The sequence below is a fragment of the Lathamus discolor genome, chromosome 6 (genome assembly GCF_037157495.1).
Source record: "Lathamus discolor isolate bLatDis1 chromosome 6, bLatDis1.hap1, whole genome shotgun sequence".
NCBI classification, from domain to species: domain Eukaryota; kingdom Metazoa; phylum Chordata; class Aves; order Psittaciformes; family Psittacidae; genus Lathamus; species Lathamus discolor.
In genome coordinates this window covers 42,967,161-42,986,744 of record NC_088889.1, presented here as the reverse complement: position 1 = coordinate 42,986,744, position 19,584 = coordinate 42,967,161, and the positions used below count along the sequence as shown (strand labels likewise).

The 19,584-nt window shown below is 36.0% G+C and overlaps 1 protein-coding gene across 4 annotated transcripts in view; it reads right to left on the bottom strand.

Moving 5' to 3' along the window:
- PRKD1 (protein kinase D1) overlaps nt 1–19,584 on the bottom strand; it is a 138,817-nt gene that overhangs the window by 31,896 nt on the left and 87,337 nt on the right. For 3 of the 4 annotated variants that reach the window (XM_065686489.1, XM_065686492.1, XM_065686491.1), the window contains 5 exons: nt 13,835–13,966; nt 12,977–13,137; nt 10,181–10,204; nt 1,918–2,128; nt 184–261 (listed from right to left, as the gene is read on the bottom strand). In XM_065686489.1, the coding sequence (XP_065542561.1) occupies nt 184–261; nt 1,918–2,128; nt 10,181–10,204; nt 12,977–13,137; nt 13,835–13,966 (606 nt within the window). The remainder of the gene's footprint in view (nt 1–183; nt 262–1,917; nt 2,129–10,180; nt 10,205–12,976; nt 13,138–13,834; nt 13,967–19,584) is intronic. The other variant, XM_065686490.1, reaches the window with a different exon arrangement.

Genomic DNA, 19,584 nt, shown 5'->3' with positions numbered 1-19,584 from the left:
TGCCCTGAGCCACTTGTAGGGTTCCTCCCACACTTCATCTTTGACTTATAACAGAAATATTGCAGAGGAAATGCCACTCCCAAGCAGTGGAAAACTGTGTCTTTGCATACTTCTCAGTTTTACTTTTCTCTTATTTAATTGATGTTTTAAACAATGACAGAAACCACTGTTAGGGCAACTTACCTCCATTAATGGCAACTTCCCCCAGGCAGTTATTTGGCACTTTAGGAGCACAGCGTTTGTGACAGTTGAACCTACAGTCTGTTAAGGAAAAAAGGGATACAGTAAAATTACACCTCTCTTCCTGTGACACAATTATATTTTTTTCCTGCTCTTGAGCCTATAAATGTCAAGCCCTACCATTGCACACTACTACAGAGTTAACATGCCCAAAGAGCACTCTTTATCCCGGGTGCATGCCACCTGCCAGTGGAAGGGACAGGATTAAAGATGCTAGAAGTGTGTTTCCTTGGGGGGGAAAGAAAGCATTTCAATGGGCAGTTGGGTGGAGGCACTACCTGCAGCTGAAGGGCGTGCTCAACTTGTCTAGGAGAGTGACAGGGAGATCCAAGTGCCTGGCAGCAAAGTTAGAACTGCTTTTCCAGTATATCTGCTGCAGTTGAAGAGACTGAGTACATATTAAAAACTGCTGACTGAAAATTGAAACAGCAGAACCCTAGCCAGCAATAGTAAGTGAGAAAATATTTGTTCTTTACATCTCAAAGCAACTTCTGTACTGCTTTCAGTGGACGGTTCCTTCAATTCCTTCCTTATTTCTCAGATATTTTTATTTCAGCCTACCTTTATTTTTTCATATGTGTAAGTAGCACTTTATTAGACTTCATCTTAACTGTTTTTATTTTGGCTTCTGAACACATCTTATTTGAACTAAGAGCTGTAACTTATTAACACACCTGGAAAAGCAAAGAGTAGGAAGGAATATACCAAGGTTGTCTATATCCTTGCAATTATTTAACTTCAGATCCAAAAATCAACTGAGGTGTAGCCAGGCCAAACTGTAAGTAATATTTTTTTTTTTTTTTTTAATTTTTTAATCAGGTTAATATTTTCTTATGTCATTGGGATTCAAAATGAAATGGAACAGGTTATGCTTTCATAGATATTTTGCTTTAGTTAAATCACATCAGTCACATCTTAAGTTAAATGAATGCTACTGAATTATTGCAGGGAGTTAGCTCAAAGAAGCAACACAAAGTATACTGATTAGGCCTGTGAGATTACTGCTTATTTTAATAGAAGGAAGGTGATTTTAAGGATCTGTTAGCCAGCATTATCTAACACTATAGCATGCACGATGCTTTGCATTTAAGGCCCCTCTAGTTGGCTAAGGCGAACCAGTAATCTAGGCTACAATCCAAGCGGCTTGATTCACTTCACCACCTACTAAGGTACAACAGCATGAGACTTCAAAGCACGCTAGTTAATTAGACGGGAAAAACGTGGTTTTAAATTCTCATATAAGCTCATCTTAATTCCATTACAGCTTCCTCAAAACCCTGAACTACTGGGATGCAGGCACATACTTCAACGTAAGATTTTGCAGATTAAAAACAATGAAGAATACAGTCTTTTGTGTTAACTATTCTGCTGTAATTGCCTGTGAGTACAGGCTCACCTACTGCCAAATACAAGATAATTTACACCTGAACAAAAAAGATGTGAGCTACTGCAGATATACTGCAGGGTAAAAATGAACAGCCATGCAGACAACTCCTGCAGAACAGCAATTACTGTAATTTTGACTCCAGCTTAATCCAGTGTAATTGTACACATGCCTACTACACCTAGGCAGTTTAGTGAGGAAACCATGAGTAAGGCTACACAGTAACCACTCAAATGCTAATTTACTAATTTTATTATGCTTAGCTTTTATGTACCTAAGGGGTGTCTGCTTACCTTTGCATTGCAAACCCTGTCTAAAAAGCCCTTTGAGAAGCTTCTTGCAGTACTGGCAAACTGTTGGCCGTGTATAAGAGTGGATGACGAAAGTGTGAGGCACTTTAACCTTGGACAGTAAGATCTTGTCTAGCTGAATAGGTCGCCCAATATATGATTGTGAATTTGATCTCTTCTCTCGCCCAGTGAATGATTCTGATGGTGTCTTTTGCTGTGAAATACATAAAAAGAACATGTGAAATAATCATGATGTTCTAACTTTTAAAATAATATCACACTCACCTCAAGAACAGTAAGTCATGTCATAAAAAGAAACGTGTTTTTAAACACTAATAGAACGTGCAACTCTCTCCGACTGCTTCTGAAAAATTTGAATGGTAGCAAACACTATCTTTGCCAACACTGTTGTCATACATTCTACATTGTGACTGAAACAGGGTTTCGGGGTTTTATTGAAAAAAGAAAAAAGAAAAAAGAAAAGAAAAAAACCCCAAAGAATTAAAATATTCATTAAAAGTTTCTCAGAAAAGCATTTTGCATTCTGACAAACACACAAGCCATTTTTACCCCTCTTATTTTCTGTTTTATATCAAATTTAACTTTGAAAGGCTGTATTTTTTGTATAAATATTAAGAAAATAGTTACCTTATTCCATGTACATGCAGGGGTTTGATACCAAACAGATTCCCTTCATTTATAATTTTTGCTATCGCTAACCTTACCACATTTAGATTACACACAATGTATCACAATAGGTATATAAATGCATGTAGATAAATATAAAGTGAGACATACAGCCTAAGGTATGGAATAAAAAGAATTTCTGAAAGGAATTATTTACCTTATATTCTCAACTCATGTAAATATGGCAATTATCCCATAAAACAGCTGACCCAGAAAGCTGCCTTCTCCCAGTAACTGCCCTCAAGAAATAACCAAACTACACCCACAGTTAACATTGAAAGGAGGGAAAAAAAAAAAAGCTGCAAGATGCAGCTCGATCATTTAAAACTCAGCATCATTTAAAACTCAGCATCTGCAAATAATAACTGAAGGCTAGAAAGCAAGTCATTCCCATCTAATATCATCTAATATAATCTAAACTAAACTTACTATTATCACTTTGGCTTCATCTTCCAAATTATTGCCAAATCAAAAATTATTTTGGCAACTGAACAGTATTAAAAGCTTTTAAAAAATCCAGATTACTTCTATCTAGTTAACCTCATGCTCAAAGGATTTTAGAGAACTTTTTTGTCCCAGATTTTCTCACCAAATACCTTGCAGTTTTAGAAACTTCAGTAGTGTCGCTGAAATGTACTAAGGCTTACCTTAGGCACTTATACGATTATCAGAGAGACACACTTCTCTACAGCTTTGGCTCTGACCACTGAGATACGCTGCTCAGATGATGTCTCACCAAATCTCAGCTGTGGTACAGTTTGAGTATGGGACAAATAATTTGTCATAAGTTTTGTTTTTTTTTTTTTTACTTTGATGGCAAGTTTTCAGCTTTGATGTGCTAATATATGCTTCTGCATAGCACTGAGAAAACATTAGGTTTTACAAGTGGCATACGGTGTAACACATCAGCAATTCTTAGTTCACAACGTCTTCAGGTAAAGTAAGAGGTAAAGCTGAATTTCATCTTCTCCCATACTATACTCCCATACATCAGTAGTCACGGATCTGGTCTCTCTCCTGCATGCTCAGGCCTGATATGAGGGACTTGCACTCCCTCCCTCTTCCAGCCAGTCACAATGTGACCCCTTGGCTACTCTCAGAGCTGTCAAGGGAAGGGAAGCTGGTGACAGCTCAGAACTCATGGCAGTACCAAACAGCGTCACTCCACACCCCTCTGATGACTGACTAGGAGGAGGAGCACGTCCTCCCTCTTGTCAATGATAAGCTTCTTCTCCCAGTATCTTCCAGAACTCCTCACAATAACCCCTCAACTTTAACTTCCAGCACGCCCAGCATCAGACAGATTCCACAATTTAAAGCCCCTGAAAGAAAACTAGTAACTGTTCCACTTTCACTGCAAAACTGAGAATCTCTTCCACAAAGCACCTTCTTCTTTAGCCAGTGTGCTTTGTTTCTTAGAAAGATAAATTACTTTTTCCTGGTAGTCAGCCAGGCTACTGACTCAGCAGATCTGGAAACTTCCCAGGAAATGACTGCTTAACTGGATTACACCATGGAAACTAACAGCCTGTGCAGCTCCAAACACTAAACAGTTCTTTAGAACAATCATCCCAGCAAGGTAATCTATACTTTAACAGCTAAGAATATGATTTTCCAAGGGACAACAAACACAAAGAAACGTGCAGATATTTAACTATACAGATGTTCAGCCAAAGAAGTGACACCAATCACATTCAGAGCCTTCAATTCAATTAAGCCTTAAACTATGAGAACATCTAACAGAATCCAGTGTTTGCTTACATTTTCATTCTGAAAAAAGGGTTATTTTTAATTCCAAGATGGGAGAGATGCCAAGCTTTTTCTTCAACATGGGGCATTCAGCATGATTCTTACTAGTCTTGCCCCTCCTTCTTGTTCAACTTTGAATTTTGGGAATATGCTGAAGCTACTCATGGTTTATCTGGTAAGCTTTGTTAAAAGCTATTCAAAGACACAACAATTTGTCTACAGTAGACAGAAGCACGAAGTAATTGTAGAGAACCCTGTCACTGATGAAAGGAGATGGTCCTACATAAAACCATTACCCCAAAAGTAAAAATACTTCAGAAGGATATCTTTCCTGTCTTTTTTACCTTGTCCAAATCCATTGCAAAATACACTTAAGAAACTGAAATAAATACCGATTCCCTGCCAATGAAATTCAGCTGTTCCTATTACCCTGGTGAGCCTGACTGTCTTCTAGCACCACACCTATCCCTCACAGGCACAGAAATTAAAGAAACTTTAGGGAGGTGCTGAAGGGGCTAATGGGAAGCAATAAAAGCTGACTACCTGGATGCAGAGTTGGTGTCTTGGGAATGAAGACAAAGGCTAGCCCTGCAGTCAGATGCAGAGGCTAGCCTAAAACATAAAATAGACTGCTGTTTGCCTTTTAAAAGGTTTCAACAGTCACACTAAATCTGTCCCAGGCATTCTCACAAAACATTACCGAAGACCTTAATGTTCTAAAAAAGTCAGAAAAGAAATAATTCCATTTTGACAACTGATACCTCATTTTACATCATACTTGCAGAAACACATTCAAGTCAGTAACCTTCACTCAGAATAGGCCACATACCCTATATTCTCCAAAATACATATTTTTTCAAAACTGTTCACAAAGCAGTGCTAGCCTTTTGTAGGCTCAATATCTTAAAAGTATTGTGACATTATTCCTGTACTTTACACTGACATATTCAAACAAAACCAACTTGGGTATTCCTACAATTTTGAAATATTTGCCTTAACAAAAGAAACAAGCTATCATGAGTTAGGTTGGTTTTGGTTTGTTTTTTCTGTTTTATTTATTTACTTGGACAACCGAGAAAAGTGATGTATATTTTAAAGAAACAAACAGCAATAACTGTGTGCATGAAGTTATATTTTCAGCTTTGAAACATGCATTTCCTTCCTGTATTGAAGGCAGAGGATAAAGCCTTAATACGTTCATATACAATTTCTTCACAGGAAGCTACTGTCAAATGAGGTGCTAGATATCTATGTAACCACAGGGACTACTATGTTTTTAATGCAATGCAAATGTTGACTTTCTTTTACAAATTAAACTATGTGACTGTAATTAAGTGAATTCAAGGAAACAAATCTTCAGTTAAATATATTGAAATACCACACTTAGACTGCAATCAACTGTGTTGTCTTTTGAGGCTTTTAGCACTCTTTAAGTCAAGTGTATGATTTAATCCTACAAGCTCCATGGTTAAATAGCTATGGTTTGAAAAACACTTCAGTGTCACATGTGTAAACACATCAAAGAACTGACTTCACTACGAACTGTTAATATTAAACTATCTACAGATGGAAATTATTATGTACCCTGCTCCTCCACTCAGACAGCAAACAGTGGTTTGAATGCACTGTCTGTAACCTGACTTATTTTGTAAAGTAACAAGAGAAGATTACTGGGTTTCAGCAGTTATTGTGTGACTATGCTGACTTCTCTGAGTCAGGGATTTCCCAAAACAAAAGCCCTTTTTTACAGAGGACTTGCTAGTTGCTGTAGGCATAAAAGGGCTTACACAGCACCAAGCTTTTTTTCCTGCAGCTTACAGACACAAGTTCCTTACAAAATACTAGGTTTAGTTTGCTCTTCTATTATATACTTTATAATTTTAAGTACAATAATTTTGAGCAAGAAATTATTTTCATATAAGTCTCTTGCACTACTAGGATGCTCACATCATAAGCCGCACCCAGTAGCTCAGTTGTGCCAACTGCGCAGAACTATTAAGAAAGAAAAAAAAGAAGGCACATACCATGATACAAAGGTATCTTAGCCAAGTTACAACAGAAGACAAAACTATTCAAGGAATCTTTGCACAATTCTGGTTCACTCAGAATTGTTTTTTTTCCCCTTCAATATCTGTGTAAATGAGTCCCACCTGACACTGTCTCCACACCATCCCTACTGAATCAGGGATAAGAAGTAGGTCTTTGGGCTTAACCAAAGCCACAGGTTTGGAAAACCTTTTTGGAAAAGCTTATATATTAGAAAGGAAAGTGCCATTGAACATGTTTGGGCCAGGAAAGAGGAGATACAAGTGTCCTAATTTCCTCTATCTATCTCCCAAAGTACAAACTGCACATTGGGATCTTATACCATTTCACAAGACCCAGCACTAACATGAACAACGTTTCAGAGATGCTATAGGAAAGTAAACAGTGTACTGCAGAGTGTGCCGCTTTTTTATATTTTCAATATGTACAAATCCTTGTGTTAGCACCTGGAAACTACAAGAACTTAGCTCTGAATGCGTGTTTTCTTAGACATATCATGCACTCCTTAGAATTCCTACTGCCACAGTCCCACAACAAGTACACCTCCTCAGTTTAATGGTGACTTATATGAAAGCTCATAAGCTGACAACTGCTGTTACTATTGTAAGTCTTCCCTAAAAACAAGATTAGGGATTTAATGACAAGTGGCAATAACCTAAGGACAAGAACAACCTGAACTTCTTTCCTCCTCCAAGCTGAAGAATCAGTTACCCATAAAACCTCTCCAACGGATCACAAACAAGTTGCATTCAGAAACATCACACATGGCACATATGAAATTTCAGAACATTTACGTCTTTAAGCTGTTTACTGCTGTCCCTTCTACCTATCTCCCTAGATATTTGGAAAATATTAGAGGTGCACAATTGATGCAATATTTAATGCCATCCTAAATATGCACCTTTTAACTTAAAATAATTGGCTTGATCATCTTTTATATTTCATCTGGCTGTAATGAACTTCTGAAACAATCATATTGTGGCAAATGAGGTCAGAAAAGCTAAAATGTACTTTGACATTTCACAAGAAATTCCATCCCAGCATATTTAATGCATGGCAGCTAGTACAGGGATTACTATAATTTTATGGCACAGCGATATGTAAGGTAAGCCATTCCAAATTTACTTTCTGTATCCTACAAAGTTTTAATTTGGTGTTCAGTTTGACTTTGAACAAAGACACAAAATCGTTCAAGAAAAAAGGGAGATAAATTTTAAATAGTTTTGATTTTTTTTAACCTTTAACATAATTTTATATTTTAAATAATTGTAAAAAAAAGCAAACCCAAAATCCCCTCAAAAATGATATCTAAAAGACTGTGGAATTAACTTAAACTCCTATTTAAATATTTAACTTCCAGTGTCAGATTTACTGAGTTCTTGATTCTCAGTTCTGCTCAGTGCATAACCCTAGATTCACCTGGTGAATATGCCACTTACGTAAACATTACTTAGGATTGTTTACTTCACAGCCTATATTTTACACTTTTATTATTTATAACTAACATCTAGATTTTGGACCTAAAAAAATTTCCAGGAACATTCTCGAAAACAGCATGTGTTTTCTTTATTAAACAAATGAGTACAGAGAAAGTCTTCCCATAAAATAGAGGAATGTGCAGTGCATATCACCGGGGCATGGAAGGATAACTTGGGGCTGCCAAGTTATATAGTTATATAGAATATGAGTGGTATTAATTTACAGTTAGCTTGAGTGTCTTTCTTCAAGACAAAATATTAATTTTGCCTAGGAGGATCTTTGGTCTAATGAACTCTATTCTAGCCATTAGAAAAGGACTCCTCCTAATTACAACTGGCTTAAGGCATGAAGCTGATCTCAGCTGCAACATCCTAAACTCTTCTTTAACCCTTTCCTCAAGGGCTCCTTTTTTTCCAGTCCAGTGAGCTAGGGAGGCACTGCAGGGACTGGAACTGGCAAAAGCAGATGCATCTTCAAAGTGTGGAAAATTCACACTTTAAAGAGTGGGAATTTTTGAGTCACTAGAAACAAGGACTCCTTATTTCAGTGGAGTAAGAGAAAAGAGCAGCTGTATTATGAACTGCGTACAAGGGAAGAAAGGGAAAATGACCACCTACAACTCAAGACAATTCCCTCCCAGAGACTCTACTGTCCTAGTTCTGCAAAATCATTCTTCTATATATAGCTGAAAAGCCTGAAGCTAGCTCTGCTCATAACAAATCTACAGAGGCAGGCAACACCTGGTGCTTTGTAGTCCGTCAGTGATATGTAAATAGTCTTTTCAATTAAAATTATTTAAATTTTAAAATATTTAATAAAAAATAATCCCAAATACTTCAGAAAAAGCAAAGTAAGTAAGTATGTAAGTAACTTTGTAATATTCCATTTACCTGTGCCCTGTGAAACATAGCACTGCTATTTAGAATGCAAAGCTCAGCTAGGTTTTTCCTGAGAAATCACTTCCAATGTAACTAAAGTAACTTTAATATATCATCATTCATCACTTCTAGAAGAACGAGCAAAAGCTACCAAAATAATGGTAACCTATATAAAAATAAATAGAGATAAAATTCTTTTGTCTCATATAAATATGTTTGAAGTAAAATATAGATGGTTAATACATTTTATTTTACAAAAAAAAACTTAGTTTTTCCTCCAAATACCTTTTTTTTTTATTACTGCTTTTAATTACTGTTGATACAGGGTAATCCATCACTATCCAGACTGATGAATTCATCATTTTTAAGATAGCACATACTTAGAACAAAATTATCTTAGATATTAGAAACCCCCTATTCTATATATGTTTGTTTTATTGTTTTATGGGTACTCTTTGGCATTGTAATACTGTAATATATTCTACAAAATGCATTTTTTCTACAAAAAGAATGTATGTGTTTTAGGAAGAAATAAAGTTACTTTTTTCAAAGAGAATGATGTTTGGCCATGATAACCTTCATTTCAGCATAACAAAATATTCCTCAGATTATCTATGTAGTATTACTAAAAAGGAAAATATTTGCAAAGCCTGTTCTTCTCTGGCTGCCTCTTAAATATATGCTGCAAGCGAAAGAGGCCAATATTTCATAGTTTAAAAACTTTTGAATCTTTAAACATGAAAAGCTTCTTTGGAAAATCCATACTGAAATTCAAAGAGGACATCCATTGACATGAAGCAACCATTAAAAAAAAAACCACAAACTGTTTTTCATTTAGACTTGACACTCTTTTTCAGATATAGCTTTAACTTAGCTGTGCACTTTTTATGTTTATTTCCACATATTCCTTGACTGTTGGGTTGTTCTGGTTTGTGTTTTTTTTTTTAATGCAGCCATGTTCTGAAAAAGCAACTAAACTGCAGTACATGCTTATTGCTGGTGAGCACTTAAAGGTTGGGTTTGTTCAGCTTAAAATAAAATATTAATTTTATACATTACTCCAGCAAATTCCCAATGTTCTGAAATGAAGTTAAAATTTTCTTCCCATGTTGTACTGTCAGTAAAAGAGCTTCAGTCCAAACAATGATCTCTATCATGCCTAAAAAATGAAAAAGCCACTTTTGTATTGAAATATTTTAATGTTAGCTAATTTTACTGTTTAGTATAAGAATTATGACCTTCACTTTGGAATCTGGACTTTGGAGTTTCACACTGGGTGTACTCTTTCTAGAAAAACAAATGCTCGTAAATTCTTAAGACAGTAATATACTAATCTAATTAAATTTCTGCATTTCTTTACAATGATACTGATACTCATAAAAAATGATGTTCCTGATAATATGATAAGGAGTAAATACCGTACATACCTCATAGCCAGGGCTGACAGGAGACTGAGACAGGAAGTTGGAAAGAAGAAAAAGCAGAAGAAATAAGGGAGAGAAAAAAAGACAGAAATAATGTTACTTTAGAAGCAAGCATGAAAGTGGGATTATTTTATAGTCTCATTCCATGTTATAGAATACAAAAGAATGTCATTTGAGCTATGACAGGTAAAAAACTGGGTTACATAGCATCCTCCTAGTTCTACTTGTTTTTAGCATTTCTGTTGATTAGTTTTACATTACTAAATTAAGAATCAGAAAAAGGATATTGCCCAGATTTTATTCTTTGGAGGCAGATTTTTAAAGCTGTAGTCAAATGTAGTCCCCAGTCAATTTTCAACTCAAATGAAATGCTTTATTGTCTTACAAATACATCTAAACATGAAATGAAATTGTGTTTGTGTGTGGTGGTGCCTTATGAAAGGATAATTAAAGTACCCTTTGCAGGATACACATTATCCGGTCTCAAAGATTTTTTTAAATGCCGCAATTTCCTAAATTAGGGCAAAATGTCTTAATTTTGTAAGTGTCATTTTTCCAGAAGCCAGACTTACAAGCTGAATTTAACACTGTGAGCTAAAGTTGGCTTCTTTCTGGTTCACAAAAGATGGACAAAAAGTTCTGAAATCATAACTTAGTAAATAATTCCAGGAACTACTTCTCTCCCAACTGCTCTGACTCTACATAGTACATAGAAGCAAAAGTATTTTAGTCCTATTTAAAGAATTGACAGATACCAGACGAATTCAGTAGTCCCAAACACGGGTTGTATTTTGTTACCAGTAACTGAAGTGCCACATCAATACTTATAATGAATAGTACAATTTTGTGAACAAGGATGCTATTGCTTAGTATATTCATGCAGACTGTAGAAAAAAGGAACATATTCCAAAGTGCATGCTTCGATTGGCATCACAGTATAAACTGCCATAAAACTTATCTCACAAGTACTGCAGAAGAATGGAGTCCAAAGGACAGACCTGATAGAGGAGAACTGACAAAGCTTATAGACACTTAAAAAAATGGGGCAAAAAACTGAAACAGTTCAATGCGAAAAACCCAAAAGACATACAGAAGCCATATGTGAGAGCATGTCTGAAAATCTGGTAAATGATACCACAACTTCCTGAAATAAAGAATGAAATTGGAAAGCTATTTCATTTCTCTAGTCTAGCAATCATCCCTGTACCTACTGTAAACATATTTTCTTTGGGCATGCACGTGTGTGTGCATGTGTGATGTTCTGAACCATCAGCATGGGTACACTCATAATTACAAGTTCTTAGGGAAGTATAGTCTGCAGTATATATGAAACTTACTGTAGTTCTTCACTGTCAATTTTAATATTCTCAACAGTTTTAAAATACGTAGGTTTGCAAAACAGGAATGTCATGTAAGAACATATCAGCAAATAACAGTATTAAAATTAAAAAAGTTTTCAAATTAATTTTTTTTGCTATCCTGTAACTATACATTGCAGTGAATATTTATAGACACTACACTAAGATGCTCACTTAAACAATTTTTTTAACTAGAATTCCTGAAACAATTCAGAACTAGGGCCAGCCTCCCTCAAAATTTTCTGTTCTGGTCTGAGTAAGTTGGCATTTCTGAAACAACCTACTGAGAATTATGAATAATCTACAAAGATTTGTTGCTGTAGTTTTTGCAAAACTTAAGCACCTTACTCATTTATGCAGCTTTTTAATTAAAAAAACCCAGATTCTTAATGTTAACCTTAATTTCCAAGTAGCTTTAGGCTAATGATAATCAGTAGGATAAGTACATAATTATGGCTCATAGATGGTACCGCATATAACACCAGGTCTACATCATTTGCAATAGTGTCCTTTTAGTATGTCAAGTTTAATAAGTTTAATACTCCAATTGAGAGGAAAACATGCTAATTGTTGTGTGTACTTAAAAAGTCTTTCCTCTCTTTTAAACCTTAAGGTTTTCAAAGCTTTCACTTAGGAGTGGATTCATTTACACACAATGTAAATTCTTAACTATTCAAGTACATTATGACCATGAATGTAGAAAGGAACAAATATGCCAAAGATAAAAAAAATATATATTTTAATTTGCTACAGTCATTACATTTTGTTCTCAGAAAAGTTGTTTTCATGATGGGAACTACGACAGTAATGTATATACAATTATAACACATATTTATGTGTACCCGTGTGTATACTGTACATCTAAATGTATATCTACACACATATATACAGACATACACATACATTCACCACAAAGATCTGTATCAGGAAATAATGGAGACTTCTCCCATTTTCTTCTGAACACTTAAAAATATGCTAGACATGCAGGCTCCAAATAATCAACTATAGCCCTGACTATGACAGATACTCAGTTTGACATTGTGGTTGTTGGGTCACAGTGTTCTCCTGAGGCAAATTTTTACTGTATCGTAAACCAATGGATATAATGGTCTGATACAGAAGAAATTCAATTTCTAGTTCCAGAGGAGACATCCTCCAAGATGCAACTACTCACATTAGCATGGTGGCACCTTTAGAACTGCAAAATTCTTGACAAAGGAGGGAAACTCCTGGGAGTATCAGAAGTGACACATACCTTAAACATACAATCCTTAAGCTGGTGATCTCCCCTTTACGTCAAGATGCTTTTTCTCACAGCAGTGTTTTATAACTTACATAGAACTCTTCTATGTAGTCAACAACAGGCAAAACCAGAGAGTGCTAAATGTCATTGTTTATTACCAAAAATAACCATGGCCTCTATAGCTAGGAAATCCCATACCAGAAGGGCTTCATCGGGCATGCTGGGCGAGGGCTCTGCAGAAACTGTCCGAACGGTGCTGAGTCCTGTGAGAGACACGTTTGACAGGCGCCTTTTCCGTACACCACTGCAGTTGTTAGGGATTTTAAATGCACATCTCTTATGATAATTTAGACCACACCCTGAAAAGAGAAATTTAAAACCCTCTGATGATGGTTTATTACTGGAAAAAGCAAAGATTTTATTTTTTCCCCCCAAAACAAGAGGAATTCAAAACCGTCACCCTTATTTTTGATTAAACTTTATTCCTCTACTCTGCTAGTTTAACCCCTATATTCTACAAATTTTTAGGGAGATAATGCTATAAGCTCCAAATAGCTATATCTATAACCTGTGGTTTTAATTTTTAAAGAATCTGTCATCTTACAGCGCAGGAAATTTCTGTGATCAGCATCTGAGAGGTAAGGAAGTCTTTCACTGCAAATGGTACATCCTATTGGATACAGTCTACAAATATTTGTGGCAAAATGAGAAAAGATAGCTATTACAACCTCATGTACTGACAACAATTTCAGTTAAATTATCTGAATTAATGTGATATAGAAGGAGATAGAGGCCCAGACTCATAGAGAAGTGTAAGATACAGAAAACTTTTCTTAAATATACATACAGACCACTTGTTTTGCACTTCAGGTTACAGAACCTTACCTAGGAGGTCTCAGAGCACTCAGAAAGATTAGTTCTTTAATCACTTAACTATTCTGATAGTTCCTACGTCTCTACCTATGCAATTTGAAAGCAGAATCGCAGACAACATGTGTAAGTGGAATGGACAGGTCTCTTCCTGAGGCTGAAAAATCACATCTCACTACAGCTTACCTTCACATTTGAGCCCCTGACGCACCAGCCCCCACAGCATTTCTCCACAATGGTCACAAAAGGCTGGAGCTCGATACGAATGAACAAAAAGCGCATGGGGACGGATTTGAAAGTCTTCAAATGTAGCAGAAGCTGTAACAACAAAATCATTCAAAATGTTACTAAAATTAGTAACATAATTAATATGCTTTATTGATGTGGTACTTCGTCACAAAACTAAGCTAAACTACTTCTGGTCACTACAATGATGAACTCTGAATTTTGCAATGATTGTTGTATCGTATTTTGAAGACAAAAAGATTGCTGATACATCTTCATACTACAATGACCACTGGGAAAAGGATAAAGCTGCTTTCACACACTTACAACAACAACTTCCCTAAGAGTATGCTGCCAATAAAACACGGGAGATTAACAGCATATCAAACGGTTATCAGAAATTGCCAGAGTTCAACCAGATGTTGGGAATTTTTCAAAATACTCTTTCACAGACTTGACTGACTACATCTAAAAGGAATGTATCCCCTCAGGTAATTTCAGTAAGGTAATATAAGGTAATATATCCATTATAAAGGTAAATATATTCCTTTCAGATAAATTCAGGAATTTACCTTATACACGTAAGATAAACAGAACACATGCAGTAAAGAAACAATAATTTTTTTCCAGACAAGTAAAGGAAAATATATCCAAAATGCGCCTTTTCAGCTGACCATTTAGTAGGTCTGATTCAGCAGCTTATGTTATTATTGGTGAACTGATTGCCCAAGTTAAAAATATACACTAGAATTTTGAAAGAAAACATGCAGTTATACACCCAATCATCAATAAAGACAAAGCCCTTGCAGAGCAGTCTGGAAGACTGCTATACGTTTCCCGAAGTTCCAATCATTTCAAAGTGATGTGTAACAGTTGCAAACATTATAAGTGCTAGTTAAAGGTACTAGTGTAAACTAGAAAAATAAACAGTGACAATGTTTTAAGAACTACTCAGTATACAGATGCAGCCAGTACCACAATACTTTTAAAAATATGCTTAATTAAATCTTTTCATTTTTCTTATTATGTTAAACATGTATCAGAGTCCAAGGGAAAATAGTATCTGTCAAATGTTGTTAAACATTATGCACATATACAAACATTTGATCTCAGAATGCCATTTAAACAGGTGATTTGAGCATGTGCTTACTCTTCACAGATATCAATATGAATGAATCAGGCGTGTAGCCACTAAATGAAAATGCTTTGTCTCTCAATAGAAATGCATTCGTGATTTGCAATTGAGAGGGAAAGAAAACCTACTTTTTAATGATTCAGTTCAAATGTATTCCTAAAAGACCCAAATACCCTTAGCCCCTGGCTTGTTCTTTGTGTATTAAAAGAACCAAAAATTTGAGTAACAATCAAGAAAAGGTTTTCAACTAATTAGAGCAGAGAACCAATAAAGACCTATGCCCTATGCTTATGTTCCTTCTGTGCACAAAGGACTCTTACGAAACTCTTTTCTAAAATGTCTCCACAGAAAAATATGTTTCTAGTCTCAACCACTCTAGGGATCTTTTAACAGAGATATTTGGAATACCATCACACAAGTCATCACACACATCAATGATTTCAGTGATATCAAGCCTTCTTTATTATTTTCATTGAAACAATCCAAATCACCTAACAGTTTGTTTAATTTAGGATTTCATTTTCTTTTCCCAGAATTATTCACTTCCTACCTTTCAAAATAAGCCATGTTACAAAGCTTAATTCCTAAAATTAGGACTTCATAAAACAGTCTAACATGCTGGAACATACCAATCTGAAATATAATAGTTTTATATTTATTAAAAAATGTTGGGCCAGGCATTTTTATTTTTATTTTCAGCTTCAAGGGCTTCCAAACACACAAGGATACTTGTCAAAAAATGCTATTTTTCTATTTTTTTTTTCCAGACAATAGTGGTCAAGTTTACTGTTAAGGCAATGCTCACTCTGTAATGGCACATCTTCATCTCTTTGCATAACAAAATGATCATGGAAAAGCTATATATATTTGGGAGCTTTCTAAAGGGCAGGCACCACAACTAGAACACCATGCTCTACACCTTGCAACAGAACTGCAACATACAATTTTTTGCTGTCCCTCTTGGTTCAATTTGCACATAAATATAAATGAAAAGGCTTACTAGAAGATACCCCGTGAGCATGCACTTCTCAAGGGAGAAGACAAAGAAAGCCCTACTATAAGACCCACAAGACATGATAGCCCTGAATTTAAGAACATATATGTGAATTATAGAGATACAAACATTTTGTTTATAAAGATATTTCCTGAGGCTGTTTCTAAAAGCATACAATAAATAATCAAAGTACTATGAAAACACTATGTTTATTTTACATATCACTCTTGTAAATCTTAATCTAGCAAAGGATTTAAGTATGTATGTAAGTTTATGCCTATTTCCTTGAATAGCTACCTAAAGTAGGTATTCATGCATGTATTTAAATTCTGAAATGATGTTTGCCAACTAGGAAGACTGGAGAGGAGTTTTACATGGATCTACTGGGTGTTTTTTCAAATACTATGAACTGCGAAAAAAAAGGCTTGGAAGTGTGTTGGGTTTTAATTTTCAGGGTGAAAATAGTGTTTTTCCAGGTTTCAGATTTATGTGTTCTCATCAGGCTCTGCCCACAGCATTCTGCTTTCTGGTCTCATGAAATGATGTGACTTTAGATCACTATTCACTGAAACTAGTGTATCATTAGAACAATCTGGGTGAACTATATTAACTAGCCAGTTACACAAATCTTTAATCTCTAGAAACATGGATGAATTCATATTTCTTGTTCTGCCACCCTATGACATAGTTGACTTCCTGTGACTAAACTAGAACAGCTTAAAGTTTCAGAGTCTGCAGTTCCACAAGCAGTCATACATGAATCAGGTTCTTCTTTAAAGCCTCTTCCATCATCTTGTAATCCACTATTTTTTTTTACACTACGTGTCTAAAAAAGCTTTCATATAGCCAATAACAAAGTTTTAACATTCAGAATACTCCTGCATTATTCGCTGAAAAAATAAAAGCCCTGATGCAAAGATATGTACTTTTTTTTTTTCCCCAAAAATTAAATAGAGACCTTTCTTAATTAACAAAAAAGCTTCAGTAATGTCAGGCTATCCTTTTGCCTTGACAGAGAGCTGATGCTGTGAAAGTAATTTTCTGTGCAGTAAAAAAAGAAGGGGCTTCAAAGATGTCTACAACTGTACACTGAAAACCTTACTACTCTCCAGAAAAGTCTGCAATATTATGTGCTTAATATGATACCATTACACTGTTAACTCTCAGGGTAACCTGTCATCATCTATTTAAGCATTCTTTGTATCACCAAAACACAGACACTGAAACTACAACAGTTTTGACAAGACTATTTCATCAAGTCTGTCAATGACTTGGCTGTTAATGCCTAGTACTCCTTGTTCTGGGCTCAGGAGCAGATCTATCATTCAGCACAGCTGGAAATGAGAACAAGAAGCCATTGCAACTCCAGAGTGGCAAGGGCCTGCTTTCAGAAAGAGGCAAAGGATTTACTGACCCTTTTGAGTTCTGAGTCCAAAAGTGATCTGAACTATTAGCAGAGGTAAGACCCTGCTATTATGAGCAACAGAGCTCCATGCAGCGGGAGCTGTCATCTAGCACCCACGCTTCTCAACTGCATTATTAGCAATATCTTGCAGTTATGAAAAGCAGACATTCTCTGGCTACCCTTTCCCATTTGGAATGCCTTTAGGAGTAATGTATCCCATTGACGTCCTGCAGGCACTTGTAATCAAGTCCTCCCATTCAAGAACTTGAAAAATATCATTACACGCTATTAAAACTATAAGCACTGACTAAACCATAACAATTAATGATTGTATATGCAATTTCACTGGGCTAAGAGAAAGGAAAACATTTTATTCTTTCTGATGTTCCATTCTGGCAATCAAGGGCAGTCTGACTTTTCAGAGTTCCAAAGTCAGCAGAGCCATGGCAGTTCATATAAGCCAAAGATTTCATCTCTGATCTCCACCTTGAAATCTAATTTAAAAATTAAACTAACATTATCAGGGCCCTAATACATAACAGAAATGATAACTTCCTAAAATCTAGATGTGTGCAGATTTATAACTCTTTCTTTACCTGTTCTGCACTGAAATAGGGTAACTTTGATATGGAATATTTGGATCTAATGACCTTTCTGGATATGTATGCAAGTACCTCAGCACTCTAAATTTTACATGCAGGAAAATCTTTCTAATCCAACAAGTTTCATCTGTTTACCTGACCTATCATCACTTTATCCTAATGTTTTAGGTGAAAACCAGCTTAAATTACTCAATGCTAACAGTTGTCATTCAGGCAACTGGCTGTATGAGGTGGGGATGCAGGAGGAGATATAACTGAATTTTGAACTCTCAGACAGAAGCCTGCTTCTTGCTAACCGCAACTGGTACAGGCTAGTTGCAATTTTTTGTAACACCCAGACTAAGCAAAAGCGGCTCACTCTCGATTCTTCAGTGCTAAAGACAGGGAACTGAACCACAGGTACAACGATGATCACGTTTGCTGGGCTTCTGCACATGGACTATTTAGTCTGGAAACATCATGAGCTTGGGGGTTCAAGAAAGATGAGGAGGTGGAAAAGAAAGGTTCACAAAAAAAGAAGCAGTCATCTCAGAAGGGGGACTGGAAAGACAATGGTGAAGATACTGTTTAGAGGTAAGACGCTGGAAGTGGGGCAAGATCCCAGAGATTGGGGAGATGGAAACTAGGGGATATCCATAGATTTTGGTCAGTGATGCCTAGGCCTGGTAGCTGCAACCAGCGGCAAAGCAGGAACACACATGACTTTGTGCCCAACCTGCCCTGGCCAGCAGCTACCTCCTTACTGGGAGGGGCAGTGAGGAGTCTCCAAATGCAAGCCTGGGAAGGGAGCAAATGAACCAGCATGGGAGGCATCCAAGAAAGGTAAAAGCTCAGTTCTCCTTAGTTCTTAAACAAACCCCAGTAACCAGATTCTCTATAGTCTGTTGTTTACATTGTCTCACCCGTGACATGAGATTTAAGCAATAAACTGTAGGAGCTAGTAAACCATTTGCAATCATTTGTCCAGTGCTAGCTCAGACTTTTGAGGAGAATTTTAGTAAAAGAATAACATTTATTAGTCAGTGTGCTTGATTCATCAGTATATTCTTAATATTTAAAATTCAATCGTAATGTACTTCTGTTCATTTGAGAATGATTTCACAGATTCAAATACACAAACTACACAGCAGATTTACATTCATCAAAATCCCAGCACAGAATTCTTACCCATATTTGACCCAAGTGGAAAAACTAGCAATACCTTGGTTCATGGATTCAGACCCTGCTAATCATAAAATTACACTGCAGAGGTATTTGTTTAGCATTGGAAAACAAAATTAAATACTTTGCAAGTTTACTGGAAGTATTGGTGCCGTGTTCCAATTAACTCTACCAGCAATAAGTAGCAGCTCCAAATTAAAGCCTCTTGCTCCTTTTCTATCCCGACTGACCTAAACTAAGTAAATACTGCAAGTCTTATACATCTGTATTTCCTCTGATTTTGTTTTCTAAGTTATTTACAGTTCTTTTCCAAGACTTCTGAAAAAATCAAATGGACCACATAGTCCCTTTCAGAACCACACATCTCAAAAAGAAGTGCTTAAAAAGAACTAGTAGCAGTTGTAAAACATACAT